At 37.9% G+C, this 20,055-nt stretch overlaps 1 protein-coding gene across 1 annotated transcript in view; it reads right to left on the reverse strand.

Annotated features, from left to right (window-relative positions):
* The window catches only part of HMCN1 (hemicentin 1), a 400,921-nt gene that overhangs the window by 275,018 nt on the left and 105,848 nt on the right, over positions 1-20,055 (reverse strand). Inside the window, exons 3-4 of the mRNA XM_006198786.4 lie at positions 18,459-18,617; positions 17,413-17,535 (exon numbers count right to left, since the gene is read on the reverse strand). Coding sequence (XP_006198848.1) covers positions 17,413-17,535; positions 18,459-18,617 — 282 coding nt within the window. The remainder of the gene's footprint in view (positions 1-17,412; positions 17,536-18,458; positions 18,618-20,055) is intronic.

Raw genomic sequence — 20,055 nt, forward strand, 5'->3', positions numbered from 1 at the left:
AACCTGTTTGCTGATTTCTTCTGACTTAAAATTCTTGCAACTTGTTTTTCTCTTTTCTCTGACAAACCCCCACCTTTCCATTACACTATCCACTCCCCACTCCCTATACATTCTTTAACCAGGATTGCTTATTCTTTAACCCAGAAGCTGTGCTCCAGGAAGGTGCTCACGGGTTGACAGCCTCAGAAGAATGAACAGACCCTGTGGAATTTCTCTAATATGTCAGGTGGATTCACCAAGACTATGAAAAATGTCCTGTTTGTTGTTGCCTTTCTGTTCTGTCCAGCTTTTCCATAAAATCTCAGGACACCAACCCCAAGGTGGATTCACAGCCTCTAACACATTAGTCTGCTGTGATTCTCCTTTGCCTGGCAAAGCAGTGAAGCTGCTCTTTTCTGATACTCCCAAAACTCCATCTCTGGGTCTGAATTTCTTTTTCAGGACACATAGGCTGGTTTTTCAGCAACACTACAAAAAGTCCATCTTTGTCATATGTCAATGACAATAAAGTAAACCTGTGTAACAAAGTCTATATGTCTGCATGTTTTAATTTTTAAAACTACAATCTTTAGTACTGGTTATCTTATTAGGAAAATAAAGAATCCCAAAGCAGAGGGAAAAGTATATTCAGTGGCAAGTACAATCTGGACAACTATATCTGTGTGTGTACAAAGAACACAATGTCAGCTGATGAACAGGTCAATTCAAAGGAATTTAGAGAGGGTCCAGGAGGGCTTCTGAATGGTGGCAGGATATGATACCCCCAAGTATGCCTCCTGGGCACAAGGATTATTTTGAGCTAATTATTTTGAGAACAGCAGATACAGGAGAGGCTCTGTAGACAGAGTAGAAGTTACCTTATATAAGGGAAATTAACATTTACACAAAGGAAATCTCCATTTGTAAGGGCGTCTCCTCTCCATTATCAGTAAGAAAAGGATAACTCTAAATTACAAGTTAATCTTTTCAATGGAGAAGGCTTTGACTTAAATCTGCTTAACATACCACCTTTGTTAACCTTGCTTCTCCTGGTCACCTCCCCAAAACTGCTCCCCCCTCACCTTTTTCTTTTGACCGACACTAAAAATGGTATTTAAGCCTGAGTGCTAAACTATCTTAGAGAGCTACTAATTTTTTCCCTGGGTATCTCTCACACGTAGATAAGGTACATTAATAAACTTTGATTTCTTTTTCTGTTGTTAATCTGTCTTGTGTTATAAGGTTCCTAGCTGAGGTTTAGAAGGGTAGAGGAAAAATTATTTTTTCCTCTCCTTAGCTCCAAGATTCCATTAAAGTAAGTTCCAGGCTCTTGGCAGAAAGGAATAATAGAGAGAGCCCTGGACACTGAGGCAAGGTACCTGCATTCTACATCATGCTCTGACTTAGAATCAGCACCCCTGCTTACATGGGACATCACTAAATTTGGATACAGGGCCTTCCTGTGCACAGTGAAACTATTAGCAAGACAGTGCCTTTCTTTGTCAATTTTCCATAACAAAGATTAATAGAGCTGGGATTTTATGTAAATATGGAAATCACTGTAGATTTCTCATAGTCCAAATTTCAACTTCATTCCACTATTTCAATTCTTCATTCATTCATTCAATAGACACTAATTTTCTGCTAGTCTACTATATGCTTGGCACTCTGGCAGACAGCAAATATAAAAGCAGTTTTTGCTCACATCAAGTTATAGCCTACTGCAGTAGATACACTGTTATAACACAACATGATGATACAATGAGAGAGGGACAAAGGACAGGCAGCTTGCCCAAATACAGGGATTTAGGGAGGGCCACTGAGGGAAATCACTTCTAACATGAGACTGAAGGATGAATGGGAATCAGCCAGGCAAATGAGAATGAGGGGTTGATAGTTGGTTAATGGTACAAAGTCTGGAAAGTTTTCTGGGAAGAAAGAACAATTGATCCAAAATCTCAGATGAGAAAACAAAGCACATCAGAAAAACTAAAAGTACATTATGTAATCAAAACAGTATGGTACTGCCACAAAAACAGACAAACAGATCAGTGGAAGAGAACAGAGAGCCCAGAAATAAACCCACACATTTATGGCTGATTAATACATGACAAAGGAGGCAAGTACATTCAATAAAAAAAAGATAGTCTCTTCAATAAGTAGTGCTGGGAAAACTGGACAGCTACATGTAAAACAATAAAATTAGAACATTTTTTAACACCATATACAAAAATAAACTCCAAATGGATTAAAGACCTAAATGTAAGACCAGAAAAATAAAACTCCTAGAGGAAAATATAGACAGAATACTCTGACATAAATTGTAGCAATACTTCTTTGGATCTGTCTCCTAAAGCAAAGGAAATAAAAGCAAAAATAAACAAATGAGACTTAATTAAACTTAAAAGCTTTTGTACAGCAAAGGAAACCATCAACAAAATAAAAAGACAACCCACTGAATGGGAAAAAATATATGCAAAAATATGACTGATAAAGGGTTAACATCCAACATTTGCAAACAGCTCACACAATTCAGTATCAAAAAAACAATAACCTGATTAAAAAATGGGCAAAGACCTGACTAGACATTTTTTTCCAAAGAGGAAATGTAGATGGCCAACAGGCACATGTTAAGATGCTCAACATTACTAATCATCAGAGAAGTGCAAGTTAAAATAACGAGATACCACCTCACAGTTGTCATACTTGTCAGAATGGCTATTATCAAAAAGACCACAAACAACAAGTCTTGGGAGGATTTGGAGAAAAGGGAACCCCTGTACAGTGTTGGTGGGAATGTAAATTGGTGCAGCCACGGTGGAAAACAGGATGGAGGTTTCGCAAAAAACTAAAAGTAGACCGACCATATAAGCCAGCAATTCCACTCGTGGGTATATATCCAAAAAGAACAAAAACACTAGCTTGAAAGGATACATACACCCCCATGTTCAGAGCAGCATAACTTACAATTGCCAAGATATGGAAGCAAACTAAGTGTCTATCAACAGATGAATGGATAAAGAAGATACAGAATACACACACTCACCCACATACACTGGAATATCACTCAGCCATACAAATGAATGAAATTTTGCCACTTGCAGCAACATGAATGGACTTGGAGGGTATTATGCTAAGTGAAATAAGTCAGAGAAAGACATACTGCATGATATCACTTACATGTGGAATCTAAAAAAATCAATAAACTAGTGAACATAACAAAAAAGAAGCAGACTCACAGATACAGAGAACCAGTGGTCACCACTGGAAAGAGGGAAGGGGAAGGGGCAACACAGGGCTAGTGGATTAAAAGGTACCAACTAATACATATAAAATAAGCTATAAGGCTATATTGTACAACACAGGGAACATAGCCAACATTTCATAATAATAACTGTAAATGCAGCACAATGTCTAAAAATTGTGAATCACTATACTGTACACCTGCATAATACTCTACATCAACTATACTTCAGTTAAAAAAAAGTATATTATAACTGAACCCACATGGCTCACTCTACATTAAACGTGGTCATCTTCCAGTATGGAAGTCCGTTCAATTATCAATCTCTTTTTTGTACTTTCATCTTCATTCTGTTCCATGCTTTCTCTCCATTAACCTAACTTTTCAGTGATTCTTCAAACCCAAAGTCATTACTGCAATTTCTAAAATCTCCATTCCATTGATGGACTCCCTTTACTCCTAGTCTTCAACAAAAATTTCAAAGAATTCCCTAACCTCAGGGGAAATATGCCTCTCACCTATGCCTCTCTTCTCTAACAACCTTCTTTAATGAAGGCTGCTCACTCTCCTGTACCCCACACATCTTAGAGACTGGACTTGGGGCAGCTTTCTCTTTCCTCACTATTGCCTACCCCACCCTGAATAAAGTCCTGTTCCTGTGAAGCCTGTATCAATCCACCCTTACCACTGTGTTGCTGCTATTCCTGATTTATTGCAGACTTCAGCACCTGGCCCCCTGTCTTTCTATCCCAAGTCTCAACACCACAGTGATTTCCACAACCACAATCTATCATCTGCTGACATCTCGAATATCTTGACCTCTTCAACTCCTGTACCCCCATCACAACTTCATTTTCAGCCACAAACTCCCACAGCCACATCATGGGACTTGCTGTCACTTAGAGCTGCTCCAGACATCTTACTTCCTCACCAGAGTCTCCAACTCCTCCAGTCTTTATACCAAGTTAATCTCTCTAAAACCATTTTGCACCATGAGAACAGGCACTGCATCTATTTTTGCTTAATACTGAATCCTGAAAGCCTACCACGTAATAGGCAGGCCTTAATCAGGTTTGTTCAATGAACAAATGAGTGAAGTGAATAAGGCAAAGAGTGAAGATGTAAATAAATGAGAGAATGGTAGAGAGACAAGCAAAAATGCCCTATCACTACAGACTAAATGAGACATCAAGCGGGGAAAGGGTGGGCTGACTGGGAAAGCTACCATAAAAGTAAAATGGAAATCATTTTAACAACTATCTGAATGTGAACAGCAAAGGAAGGTGTTGAGGCTGACTCAGTCCGTTTGGGCTGGGATGACTACAAGAAGGGTGGTAACCTCAACAGTACAGGCGAGCTCTAAAGATGGACATGTCTAACTGGGAGAATCTAACTTAGAGCCATGGGCAGTGTAGTCAGGTTAAGATGACTAAAGGGCAGTTGGAATACAGGACGAGAGCTGAGGAAGCAGTCAGGGCTGGAGATGTGGACATCATCTGCACAGAGTAAAAGAAAAATTGGTGATACGCATTCATTCAAAGCATTTGTTTAATAACTATCAACTGAGCATACACTATGAGTCAAAACTATTTTAGGCATAAACAATGGATACGTAATACAATACTGGGCAGAGAGAAATGCTGTAAGAAATGGAGAAGGAACATGGGAGATAGAACAGAAAATGAGGAGTGCTATTTTAAATAATATTATCAGAAGAAAGAGACATTTATGTAGAGATCTAAATAAATTAAGGGAAAGGGTCATACAGAGAAAGGAAGTAAAGATTGAATTATAATATCATGAGAAAGGTATTTAGAGGCCAGCCAAGGTTCAGAAACACAGACACTGAGAATAAGAGGAGGAAGAAGTACCAGCAAAGGAGGCAGAGAAGGGATGGAGATCTACTGGGGGAGGACATCCTATCATGGATGCTCAGGGCAAGAGGGATTCAAAAAAGCAAAAATGGTCAACAGTGTCACATTTTACAAAGAAGAATGAGGACTGAGGCAACAGTCATTGGACTACATGAAGAGAACGGTTCTAACAGGGTGGAGAGAGTGAAAGGTAAGATGACAGATCAGACAGATATGAGCGGGGGACAAAGTAATTACCACTCAAGAAGTTTGTTGAAGAGGAAAGGTCTGTACTTGAGGAAGAAACAAAACTTGGAAGGTGGAGTTTGGTTCTTAATTTTGCTTTCGGATAAGCGAGTCTTGCTCTCCTCCGAGATTCCACAACCTGGCGTCTGGAGACATCAGATCTACTTGTGACCCAACCTTGTATCCTCATAGCTCACATGCTTATAAACCTGGTTTCTAAGCATGTGGAGTGTGTTTGAAATCTTTTTTAGTGAAAATGCCTTCACTGTTTATTTTAAAAAACAATACATACTCATTATTTTAGAAATCAAGAAAGTACATAAAAGAAAATATTAAAACTACCTGTCCAGTGCTTGCCATCAACATATTTGAATATGATCTTTGCAGTTTTTCTAGAAATATGCAGTATATGTAAATGAATTAATGTATTTTGAAAACTGCAATCCTATCAGATATACAATTTTAATAAAAATCACTTGAAGTAACAATAACTTTAATTATTTGTTTTTATTAAGTTATTTAAATTTTAAAATTCATTACCAAATTATTGATCTAATGTATTAATTTAATAAACCTTATTTGAATAAACAATGGACAGATTTTCACAAACAAGTTCACTAACTCCAAAGACTTTCTTCCTATTCTCAGAAGATATTAAGATTCATAAGATTAAAGAGTCATTCATTCATAAGATTCATAAGATAAAGCCATTAAATGGTTTAATCAGACCATGTGTCCTTTTTTCCTAAGTTCATAACTGTAAAAGGTGATACAATGGCCCAACAATGATATTTCTAAAGTAAACAAATTACTTGTGCCTATTTTAAATTTTAGTTAAGAATTTTGAAATATTTTTTTTCCTCTCTCTTTATTCATTCACTCACACCAAAGCTATTTAAATTGCATGGTAAGTGACCTTCAAGTACATTTTTCTTTGGGGGCCTTTAGCAAGAAAGAGAAAAGCTATTTGTAGGTTTTGTCACAGAGCCAAACCATGACCAAAACATTACAAGGGAGCTCTCAAAAGTAGCTCACATCATCTCTCCAAAGATTTTGCTTTTATAACCTTATCAACGTTGGTTCATTCCCGGAATGCACAAAGAAACCTGGAAAATACATGAAGCATGGATTCTGTTTCCATTTATTTATCCTACATAATAAGGAAATTTCTTATATAAAGCTTTCCTTGCTTTGACTCTTAACTTTCTCATATCCTCTTTGTGACTGCAGAATAAGAAGCCCAAATTATACACTGTTCCTGATGACCGTTTCTACTTTATGCTGAACCAACTGTCAATAGGGATAAATCATGATATGTATTTGGTATTTACATTAGCATTTGCAACCTACTATCTCATGGAACTGCTTACCACTTCACTAGATAAGCCTACTGTTTTCAAAGTTGTCTCCTGGTTCATTATCATACAGAAATACTAGAAATAAAGCTGTGAGTTTTTCATTCTTTGTATATTAAGACCCTTAAACAGCTTTTCAAAAAAAATGTTTTTTCCAAATGTATTAAGCTACTTTTAACTAGTAACAATTATTTCTGCCAAAGGTATTAACCAAGCCTTTTCTTGCAACTTTAAGGTAATACTTATCTCCTGTGTTTAGTACAGAAGTTATGTTTTCTTTCATATGAATAATAATTACATAATAGGATTCCTGGATAGGTAATTAAGAAAAGAAAATTAGAAAATTATAGAAATTCTTCTATGTCTAGAGATTAACAATAGCCAATCAATCACCTTGGGTCAGATTACTTATCATTATTACAGGAAAATACTAGCAGTAGGCACCCCTTGATTCGGATAAAAGGGTAGAAACCAGACCATTTTAATTGCACCACCCCCTGCCTTCTACGGTAAACAAAAGACTGACCTTTGTTAACCTGGGCACACAAGTTTCTTGGTCAGATGGACCAACTGGCCTAGACATTCAGAGGCTTTCGGGAAAGAAGAGACAGATTCCAAAATTCTTCCCAAGATTCAAAATTAGGTCCTTTTCAAAATAGTTTGGATACCATGACCTCAACTGATTGTCACAAAAGAATTCCTGCCATATATGTCTTTGATATAACTCCTAGATTGGAAGATTAACATGTAATGGCTTTCTCTTTTTTTATGCTATTTTTAAATTAAACTATAGCTGATTTACAATACTGTGTTAGCTTTAGGTGTATAGCAAAGTGATTCAATTACATTTTTCAGATTCTTTTCCACTATAGGTTATTACTAGATATTAAATATAGTTCCCTGTGCTATACAGCAAATCCTTACTGTTTGGTCAATGATAAAATTTTTACAAAATACAAATACAGTATTTTTTTAAACAACAGGTCCTCTTAAGTATGTTAGTTCTCTTGTTCTTTCTGAATTACTGTAAGATCAGGTATAATCTGATGTGTGGGTGTGCAGACAAAGAGTGCATGCCTATTATTTGACCACAAATATATGCTTTCTCTAAACAAAAAAGTTTTAAAAGGAACCTTTAAAATCTAAATAGATAAAATATGAAAGGAAACATCCAAATTGTTGAGGCTTTGTGAAAATAGCTCAACAGAATTTTATTTGCTTCAACATTGCAGATTTTCTTCATGTTTTCTTGTGTTCCTTTGTGGTTCCCAAAAGGAACTCTTCAAGACATCATGGTCAGTGACTTCAGTGGCTAATTAGTTGGCTCTAAGCACCAAGCATTTGGGACATTTGTCTCCCAACTTAAATCTTTAGTTTCCAATACAATGCCAGTAAAAATAAAAACCAGGACTTCTAGATGGAGAAAACAGGTATCTTTCAAGTCAGTACAGATTTGAATGAGTTTTTCAAAGACTTTGAGACTGACATTACAACGTTTTGATAGTTAAGACCCTTACAAACCCAGAGTCAGCTATGCAAGTAACTGATGGATTCAGTTAAAGCTGACATCTCATAGTCAAAATCAGTATTTTATTTCAGCTTCTAATCAAAATAGAGTCAGCTAAGTAAAGAGATTTCTTTTTCTACTTACTTTGGTTCTTGCTGAATGCATGTAACCTATTGGCTAACATTTGCCCTCAAATAACATCTTTTTTTTCCCCTTTAAGAAGTATTCTCTCAGACACTTATGTTAGCTTTTTTTTCCTCCCTTCTATTTGTTCCTGGTATTTCAGAAAGAGGCTTTAGTGAATGGTATCCATTCTGTTTTCTGAGTTTTACAGACAAGTAATACCAGAGGTCAAATATCATGACTGTGTTTGGAACACCCTCATATTAAACCTTACACACCACAGGCAGTTGGTGTTGTTTTGTGGGTATAACTCCCTCTGCCTTCAGAGAACACGCTGCCACAGTTTGTACCTCATGCTTCAAACAGTTCCCAGAACTAACACATACATGAAATCATGAAATGGAAGATGGAATTCCCATTTTTAACAGAGCTCATCCTTTTAAGCAATCCTATCCCCCACTATTTCACACTGCAGAAGGGCTCTGCTTGACTCTTGGCATATTTTGCCTAAATGAGATTCTGTTGAGAACAGTTATCTTTCTTCCCCACCTTCAGTGAATATTATGTACTATGTACACTTAAAATGTCATTTCGAAAAACTGTTCACACTCACAGAGGCTTATGAGCAATAAATAGTTTTTTAAACATTAAGTATGTTTTGTTTTTTTCTAAACGAATGGAACCATAAAGTACACGGTTCATTTAACCATATTGGCGACCTATAAAGCACTCCCAGGTGGCTTGGAGACATAAGGTAACCACAGGAGCACCCGAGTTCTCAGCACACCCTCATGAGGATAACAGATCAATCTGAGCATAATAAAGAGGGAGAAAGCACTCCACTGGAACTAAGCTAAGTATTCCTTCTTTGGTGTGTGGATGTAGAGACATTCGTATTATTTTAAAGTATGTGCGCTGAGCTCTCCACTTCATTTTCAACATTTAATTAGGAGAATGCAAAGAAGGGATACGTGGAAACATTTATGCACTGTTTTCACACATTTCCTGTAGCTTTCTAGAATGTTACAGTTGTGTCTGATACATTTTCAAATTTCAGAGGAAACACCCGTTTCTACCTATTTTCAAGGTCAGCAATGAGGTTATGCTTTTGAAATAAAGTCTGGAGTGAAACTCAGAACCGGGGGGAAACAAAATGGCAGTACCTCATTTCAGAGCACTAACTGTTCAAAACCTTGGGTTTCAGAGTCTAATCACCAAACCCATAGGCAGCAAGTTCTTGGTCAGAATTCTAGTCACAAGTAGCCTTTAGCCAAAATTGCAGGACGGGACTGTGCTGCATTTCATACTCTAGCCAAGTTCACAGTTTTTCTAATATTCATACTGACCCCAGTGAAAAAGAGTATAAAACTAGCAAGAGAAATATATCCAGTAATCTCTGATGGATGAGGCCAAGCTGTTGGTACTTTTCACCGATGAGTTGCAAGATTGTCATTTCATTTTCCTGGGTTTTAGTTACTTCCTCTGAAACATCTAGTGAGTTCAACTCTCCCCTTCACATTGGAAATTCCTTAGTGGAAAAAATAAAGATGTTTTCTTTATCTTAGAATCTGAGTTCATGTTACAGAGAGCAAAGAGGATCTGCTCTGTCTTCCTCCGGAAGAAGGCCATCAAACTATCTTTGCTCAGCTCCAGGATGCTTCTTCCACCCAAATCAGCCCTTTTTTTCCCTGCAGGGAATCCAGGGACTCTGCCTGCTTTCCTTTCCTCTCAGTGCTTGCAGCGACAAGTGCTGACTCCAGGAAGACTCTCAGGGGAGTGGGATTTATTCTCCTCCAGGCTTCCTGTAGCGTGTTCACCATGCTTATTATTAGTGTTTTATAAGTGACTAATATGGTTAAATGAAGTTGTGTGACTGTCATGGTTCCATTTGTTTAGGGAAAAGAACAACAACAAAAAAAGACATAATTTATTGTTTAAAAAATTACCCGTTGCCCACAAGCCTGTGAGGATGAAAGGAATGCACTCGGCATAGTTTCTGGAATATAATAAGCACCCCAAAAGGGTGACCTATATTATTATGATTATAACTGTTATTATTATTCCCAAAATGAGCAGTAAAACCCTTTCCCTTTTAATGGTTTTGTTTTTATGATGTGAAAATAAGAAAAATGACAAACACAGGGACATAGGAAAAGTTTGAGAATCTTACAAAGTCTTCACTAGTTCTGAGTCCGTTCTCTCTTAGGTATTTATTTGTAAAGGTGGGGCTCACCAAAGTACCCCTCTCCAGAGCCCTCCACAGGCTAAGGGCATCCTTAGGATCTACAATCAAAGCCAAACCACAGGCTCTCTCTTTGGCAAAGGAGCCATTCCTGCCCCAAGGACCTCCAGCCTTGGTGATTTCCATTCTCCTGGGACTCTACTCAGCCTATTCTATGTATTCCTAATTTTATTTAAGCATCACAGCAATCCTGTGAGTTAATCAGTATGCTTGTTTTCACATGAAGAAACAGTCTCAGAGAAGTTTATATTAAAGCCACATAAAGTTGTCCAACTAGCTAGAAGACAGAGAAGTCATTCAAACCCAGATCTGCCTGGTTCTAGAGCCCCACCAGAGCAGGCTGCCTTTGGCCATCTCATCACAGACACTAAATATGTATTTCTTTGCTCTAGGAAAAACTGTAAAAATGTTGCTGTAATATTTGATTAACATGTATCACTAAGTAAAAATAACACTAGTTGAAATTCACTGATATGTTCTAAAGACAACTACCTTATGAGGCAGGTACTATCATTCTCTCCTTTTTCAGATGAGGAAACTGAGAAAGAAAAACCATGTAACTTATCTAAGGTCATGTGGCTGAGCCACGAGCCATGGTCCCTGAGCCTGGAGTCTTAACTACTGCACAGTACTGTTTGTGCTGGGTATTTTCACTGTGTCCCTTCAGATCCACTCTCTACTTCTCCACGAGGCTCTGTGTTCACGGATGCTGACCTTCATGGATTGCTTCACTAGGGCTCCTTGGTCTCCCGGCTTCTAGTTAGACTGGGAGAAATAAAAGGTACCAGGAAATGAAAGGCATAGAGAGGAGTTGGGTATTTATTCCCCTGGCTCCATCCTTCCAAGGCTGCTGTTTGCATGTCAGAGGCCACAGCTTTTGATGAGCCCCCAGCTTTGATCTCCCTAGGTGCTGCTCCAAGCTCTCTCCTCCATTGTTGGTGGACGCTTGGTGCTTCTTTAGTCCCTGCTGGTTGCGCTTAGCCCTGCCCACACCTTGGTAATCTGTTATTCATTAAACTCTCTTTTGCCCCTGTTGAGTGAGCCATCTGTTTTCTGCCCAGATGATTACTGATACCCTGCTTCTGTAACAGATGACATCATTCTTTAATCATTCTTAGAATAAAAATTCTGGGATGACCTCCCCTCTCTCCTTGCTGTTGTAAGAAAATTGGTAATAAGAGCATGTTGACTTTAGCAGCAGTTGAAACAGTCTTGCTGAGGAGGGATGGCTGTTCTAAAACTGAAATTCCTAATCTCCTGGACTTTTACCGCCCTGCTGCTTATTCAAAGAAAAGTAGAAAGCATTTCAGTGCCTTTCCAGCCCCTTACTCTCTGCTTTTAGAGAGTAGTAAATGTAAATCAGATGCCCAAGTCTATTGTTAAGAGACAGAAAGGACAGGGGGGAATGGGGTTTGCAGTTTTGCCACTTGAAAAAAACTACTGGAAAACAAACAGATAATTTTTTTTCCAAAGGCTTATTATGTGCTGGGTGCTACTGAAATCTCCCTATTTGCTTAACTGTATGTGGTTGGTACCATTATATATCCTATCTTATCAGTGAAGAAACTGAAGCACAGAGAGGTAAATAACTAACTCAAGGTTATGAATCTGGTACATGGTGGAGCTGAGATTCAAACCCAGAGGGTCCAGCAGTAGATGCCCGCTGTTCACTCTCATCAGCCAAGGCAACAGTCACAAGCCTGAGGAACAGAGCGTGTGCCCTGGTCTTCAGTGAGACCCATGGTTCTTCCTGACTGAAGTCCCTGGCTGACTGAGGAGCTGGAGTGGCCTTCAACAGCTGTTATCACCCTGCAGTGTAACTTCAGCCCCTCTCCTCCTCTAGGCTTCTTGAAAACCAGGACAGTGCCTTGTTGGTCCTTGCTTTCCCAGTGTTTAGTGCAGGAACTAGCATCAAGTACTCCAATCATCTGCTGGACAAATGATGGAATCTTGGATGTGTCGCTTTACTGTTAAAACTGCATCCTCTGATGAAAATAAAAGAGGAAACCAGAGGCAGGGACTCACAGTGGCTAAGAGTGCAGTCTCAGGAGAAAGAACGCATATGTCTCCCATGTTCCAACACTGAGCTAGCAGCAGCTGAGCCGTGAGCAAGGTGCTTTGCCTCCCTCTGCTTCATTTCCCTCCTCTGTGAATCGGAGGGGATGATCATGGTGCCTTCCTTATAGGCTGTGGTAAGGATGATGTCAAATAAAATGAAATGAAGTGAAATAAAATTCAACTCTCATTGAATGGCCCATACTCAATCATTCTGATCTGGTATTATTTTCTTAATCACAGGGCAATCACCAAAGAAAGGAAAGAGTGGTGGGAGACTTCCATGCCTAACAGAAGACGAGGGTTGAGAAGAAGAGTACACCCACATCAAACAGCAGCGCAGGGAGCCACCCCAGGGGAAAGCACTGGGTATTAAAAAGGAACACTGTAATTAAAACATCCTACACCAAAGACCTGCAACTTATGTGACAGGATAGTCATTGACATAAATTCTTATGGGACTTGAAAATATCATCATTTACCTCCTTCAAAAAATCTAAGTTACTTGACAATTATTACCTTGTTTAATAAAACTTCCATCTGATATAACATAGCCAGCTATCCAGAATTACTTAGAAGTGAGGAATAAAAGCAATCCACAGGTCTGTGATGTCCAGGTGTAGGTTTTGGGGAGGGCCTGGGAGGGGAGATGTTTGAAGACATGAATTGGGAGAGGCAGAGAGAAAGGATAGGAAAACTCAGGATAAGTGAATTATCCATCTAATAATGGATCTTTTGTGTTAAGTTCTTTGACACAAGAATATAACATCTGTGGGCAACTTTGAGATTTCAAACCTGGACTTTTCTTAAACCAAAGGAAGCATTAATTAGATCCACTGATAATCACCCAGTTTACAAAGAAATGAAAGAGTACGAGCTTTTAGTTTCTCTTCCATCTTCAAAGGTGAATTGTCTAAGTACACCCTTGAGATGTGTCTTAACTTGTAGTTTCAAAATGTAATACCATATAATGATTTACAGGCCCCTCATGCTAAGCCAAATACTTTCTTCATTTTGGTTTCTCCTTTATGTTAAATAAAGATGAAAGACACCTAGATTTTCTTTAAAAAAAATACAGGAAGAAAGAAAAAAACTTCAAGTTATCTTAAGAGAGAGTTGATATAAAATGTGCCTCACTAGGTTAGGAAATTGATGAACTGGATTAAGAGGGTAAAGCATAATATTCTACAGTTTCCTTTAGAAATAGTACATGAAAAATTGGTAATTAACATGAAAGGACTCAGTACATGCATGGCTTCACTGCACCTCTTACATCTATTAAATGACCTAGTAAATGTGCAGATACCATTATAGCATCTACTTTTTCCCTATAGCTTATAATGTTTATACAATAGGAGAATTTGGAACAATGAGAAAAGAGAAATAGTTAAATTACATGCTAAAAATTTTGCAAAGCCAGTTTTAACACTGTCACTGCTCTTTGTTAATACGATCTTTTACCTTGATTGCTTTCTTTAAGGAACACAGTGGTTTTATACAATTCCAGTAACCCCTGCAGAATCTCTTCTTTCACACACATCAGAGAAGAACCATCTCTCTAGCCTCTTCCCAGACTCTTCCACTCAGATTTATTTCCCAGCAACAACGACTAGCCATCTGGTTTCTAACAAACACAGTGGCACAATTTCTCCCCTTTGAAAGCAAAACAACAACATGATGAGGATGGTAACAATATCCGTTCACATTTATTGGGCACTTGCCCTGTACTGGACCTTGTGTGAGTCACTTTACATGCATTATCTTATTTAATAACAATTTCCTGAAATGTATAATTCTATTATCGCCATTTTACAAACAAGGAAAGTGGGACTTACAGAGACCATGTCACAAAGAAATACAGAATTCTTATCTGTTAGAGTGCATTTATCTTTAGGTAACTTAATATGCAATTCTAAATAGCTGAAGCAAAAAGATCTCTCCCCTATCTCTGGGGCTTGGAGGTAGGATGGGTCTGAGTGTTGACTTAATACAAAGGCTCTGGGTTTTCTTAGCTCTCTGCTCCCCCTTTTACTTGTTTCATCCTCAGACTGTATGAAGATGTCTACACCAGATCTGGGATTCTCATCCACGCAGAACAAAATCCAGAAAACGAGAACTTTTCCAAGACACCTGTCGCTTAATTCCCCTTGAGTCTCAGTGGCACAGAGTAGATGAGATGACCCTTCCTGAACCAACTGGAAAGAGGACTGGAATTGCTATGGCTGACATATGAACTCAGGTCCATTCCTGTTGGCATCAAACTGCAGTTTATAAAAATGGACAATTTTCTCAATGCTTTTCTCTAGTCCTATTCTGCCTAGCTAAACTTAAAGATCAGAATATCAGTTAATGATCCGGGAGAAAAACACTATTAACAAATACCAGTGGGTTAAATTTCTGTTATATATCTGTATCTATAAAAGTTTCAGCAATTTACACCAATTTTTTAGAAACTTGTTCCTATAAATTATTTTGGTAACCATCAGCATCATTAGGACTACAAAAACTATGCATCACACCATATGCTTAGTAAGTAAGCCTACACCTCTGTAGGGTTTATATTCTCCACTTAGGACAACAGTGTTCTTAGTTCTGTACAAGTCAATTTTCCCTGGGCATATGAGTAAAAATAGAATTACATTTATGGGAAAGGATATGTTATGTTCTAATTCTGGGGCCTAACTCCTAATAAAGTCCTATGGTTCCCCCTAAAAGTTCACCCAGTTTGTTTTGACAATCTCTAGGTTATGCCTGACTGCTCGCAGCAGGTTCAAGCAACTGCTCTAGGTCATGGTCATGGCCCTTCTCTAGTACCTTCTGCTGGGAACCACCCTGTCCACTGGGCAGGGTATCGTCTGCTGGCACCAATGCCCTATCTGTCTGCACTGGACACCACTGTCACGTCCCCCAAAGCCTCACAACCCCCTCAGCAGGTGGTATCCTCACTGATGCAAGACAGCTTTTCCTCACTTAAGCCCTACTCTGTGCTGATGACACTGACTGCACCCCAAGGTCTTACACAATTCCAGGTTAAAAACAACTCCAAACAGCGGCCTTTCCATCATTAGGGTCAAGAACAGTGTATGGGATGGGTCAAGAACCCCAGTTTCTGAGAGATTCTTGCACTCTTCAAACTGCTCTTCCCAGGCTCCCACATTCTCCTGCAGATGTTTATGCAAATAACGGCTGCCCCCACCCCCTGCAGTGTCAGACCCTGTGGGCATCGCTACAGTGGATGCAATATGGACTCAAGCCATAACGCTAAGGCTGTCTCTTGCAAGAAAAAAAAAAAAAACTCATTAGACTAAAGCAATCTTCCAGGTTTGTGTATTACATATTAATAAAAATATTTTACTATTGATTCTAGTAATTTGCAATGTCCTATTAGGTCCACCATGATGTAACAGGACTCTTTAGTTAAAAGCGGTCTGCTGAACCATTTCATGCAAGACAAAGGAGCCTATCATGAAATGAATAGAACTTGTATATTGATTATATTCCCTGTGCTGTACATTATATTCTTAAAACTTATTTTATACCCAGTAGTTTGCACCTTTTAAACCCCTTTACCTGTTTTGTCCCTCCCCTACGGTAACCACTAGTTTGTTCTCTGTATCTGTGAGTCTGTACCTGTTTTGTTAAATTTGCCTTATATTTTTAGATTCCACATATAAGTAAAAATAATACACACAGTATTTGTCTTTTCTCTGCCTGACTTACTTCACTTAGCACAATACCCTCCATGCTAATATATATATATACACACAGAATCTTGTGCCACAAAGAGAAACCCGTATTTTTAGCTCACATCAGAAACTGAAATATTTACTATATATTAGATCACAAAGAAGAAAAAATACACACATACACACATCTATGTGTGTGTGTATATATATATATATATTATATATAGATGTGCATGTGTGCATCTGTGGATATATATGTATATACATACATATAACATTAATCATGTTTGTTATCCTTCAATAAGCAGTTGAAAAATTGTTCATTAAGGAACATTTTAAACAATACTAACTACAACAATGACAAAAAAAAAAGAATTATATAGATAAAATGACCACATCAATCAAATGTGAATTATGCCCACATAAAACTTGACCTTTGCACTGGCATGTTCCTTGAAACTGAACTGGGGAGCCAAATAAATCAATAAATAAAATTGTATTATCCCAAGTGAGGCCAAGACTTGGTTAAAAAAAAAAGGAGAAAGAATCATGACAACTAGACACATCTGGAACACATTTTTAGAAATACCAAGATTTTCTTAGTATGAAGGTTATAGATTTTACTATAAAAGCTTTTAGATAAGGATCTAGTTACTTAGTGATAGTTTTTTACTTTTATCTCTCAAGTTCAAACCTCATTAGAATTTTGCTTAATAAATCACTTTTTCATGTTCTACTTCAGTAAACACATGTGAAATGAGCCAAGTAAAAGCCAAGCTTCACTGTACCAGTTATCCAAGAGCTGTGTATCAGAAATACAAACTGACCTTATTAAACAACAGAACTACAAAAGTCTTCAAGTTCCTATAAATGAATTTTAAATAAATTTATGCTTAAATTTTAAAAATTTACCAGAATAGCATAATACAGTCTATAAATTAACACTAGATAAAGATATGCTTCTCCACATTGGTTTAATGCCTTTACTGACCAGTGGCCTAGGGGAAAAAATAAAACTTTTTATTTGAATTGTTTTTGAAATCAAATCTGTCACAATTAGGTTGGCCTGACTGATTTTGGTAAGTAGCTAGTAATAAGGTAGACCCACTTTATTACACTGACCTCATTAACTTGCTTTTTGTCCAGATGGAACACTTGACCAGAACTCGTAGAGGCAATTTCTTCATAGACTTTATATCCAATATGGTCCCTGTCATCACAATCTCCAGTGAGCACAAATACCACCTATGATTTTTTTTAAAAAAAGAAGACAGTTTAAAGGGTTTTCGGAAATCAATATACATTTATATGTTAACACACTAGAAGGCAAATTGGATACATAAAAATACAGTCAGACATGTATATATTTCTCCCTATATCCATGCAATCTGCAGATGATTCTGAAATTCCTCTTACAAAAGAGGTGAAGCTTATTTTGTCATCTGTGAATCAAAGCTTGCACTTGTGACTTGCTTTAGCCAGTAGCGCAAGACAAATGAGACATTCTACCAGCTCCAACCCTACACTCAGGAGGCCTTGTATGTTTTGACTTGATCTCTAGTGTTTCTGCCTTGGTCATGAGAAAAACATGCCTACACTAACCAAAGGTCTCAGAAAGAGGCTGAGAAACCTGTGAGGCAGAGCCAAATCACCCCAGAGATGAGCCTAGATAAGCCAAACCCCAGCTATGCCCAGATACACAAATAAGTAAGCAAGGCTAGAACAACTGAATCCTGCAAACATGTGAGAGATAAATGATTGTTGTTTTAAGTCATGGAGAGTCAGAACAGCTTGTTATGTGGCAATAACTAACTGGTACAATGAGTAACTGACACAGACAAGATTCTAGGTAGGAGGTGATATTTGAAACACAAGCCTTGTTGGTAGTGGCTATGTTTTTGTCACTTACAAAGGTAAGACGGTAATAAGCATCTTAATCCCTCATCATTTCTTTGTATTAAAAAAGGCATTCGTATGCTATGTACAAGTATCACATATCCATCTAATATGTTTACATTAAATGACATACACATATGGATCAATAGTTGTAACTATTGACATTTGCCACACGCAGTACAGTCAGAGAGCGGAGGCAATCTCTCGCATGCTGTATTCCTCACAGCTGCATTCAGGTGGAAAACTGGGGGAGGGGGCAGATTCCTACTCACTTGTGACTGCTTCTGTTGGATGAGCTGCAGCACCTCGTGAGCCAGCCAATAATCCTTGGAGCGTGCATCAGTGAAAACATAGATGAAAGAACCAGGAAGAGAAATTTCCAAGGCAATTTTTATAGCTCCAATACTCATTTCTGGACAATCGCCACCACCCTGTTGAGGAGCAGTGAGAAAAAATTCAATTACTTCATTAGCAGAAAAGATGTATCTTACAGTGTAACAGGTTACTTTAGGAGCTCTAGAACCGAGCAAGTTCCCTTCACTTTTACTTTTGGCCAGTTTGCCACTAGATTAACCATTTTGGTTACAAGGAGACGGAGAAGATAGAAAGTGATGTGGAGACAGACAAACCTGTACTTATGGGTATACTAAAAATTCACCCAAAATATGCAAAATAATAGAAATCGTTATATACTTTTTAGTTAACTACATATTGATTCACTCTCATTATCGTACCTATTTCATACATCCCTTCTTTTCTTATCCCTTCTCACTCTGATTTGATGACCTTGCTTCTATTGTACTGAGAAGACAGAAGCAATCTGAAAAAACTTTCATCAACTCCCATTCCAATACCTATTAGCCTACAGCAACATGGTAGCCACGTGCTCCACCTTCACAGTGAGGGAATCATTTGCACTCACAACGAAGGCGAACCTCTTACCTGTGCCTAATCAAGGACATGGCTCCTGAAGCCATCTCTTCTCTCTACTCCATCACCAAACATTCCCTCTTTCCTGGATGATTCCCACCAACAAACAAATACACTGGTTTATCTCCTATATATACTCCAAGTTTCTGCTTAAATGTGACCCAGGAGGGAAGCGTGCCATGACCACTTTATGTAAAACACCCCTGTTACCACTCTTTTCACTCTGCTTCATTTTTCCTACTGACACATGACTTCTGGATTTTATTTTCTACTCAATTAGGCTCAAAATATTTTCCTAAACAAAAACAGCCCTCACCCCAAGAGGAATTCTCCTCATATTTACGTCCTTCAAACACATATGAATTTATAGATAAAATTGTGAGCATACTGTATTTATGGTTTTATATATTAAATTTAGGGCTATATCTTGTTTATATTATTATGTCATCAACATTCTTCAAAATCACAGGTTTTAATAATTGCATAACATTCTGTCTACGTCCCATAACTTAGTCAGGCATTTCTCTACTTTTGAACATTAATGCTCTTTCAAATCTTCTTCTATTATAAATATGTAAGTACAAATCTATTACAAATATAAACATATTTGTAATATAAATTATATATATACACATATATATGTAATATATATACACATATATATGTAATATATATATATATTTTTATATATATAAAATGTCTTAATTATCTCCTAAGCATAGATATCAATAACTGCAGGGCCAAGAAAATAGACTTTCAACCAATATGTTTTGAGTAATTAATAACTGCTGAACACCCTGCTACAAATTAGGCACACAGAGATGAATAAGCTAAAGTATCTCATCCTAGATGATGGTCTAGAAAAGACAATCAGACAGGAAGCAGGGCCGCTTGGGATGATGCGGGGCCTTGTCGTTCCACTATCCACAGTCCAGCAGA

Source organism: Vicugna pacos, chromosome 23, assembly GCF_048564905.1.
Source record: "Vicugna pacos chromosome 23, VicPac4, whole genome shotgun sequence".
In the NCBI taxonomy this organism is placed as follows: Eukaryota; Metazoa; Chordata; class Mammalia; order Artiodactyla; family Camelidae; genus Vicugna; species Vicugna pacos.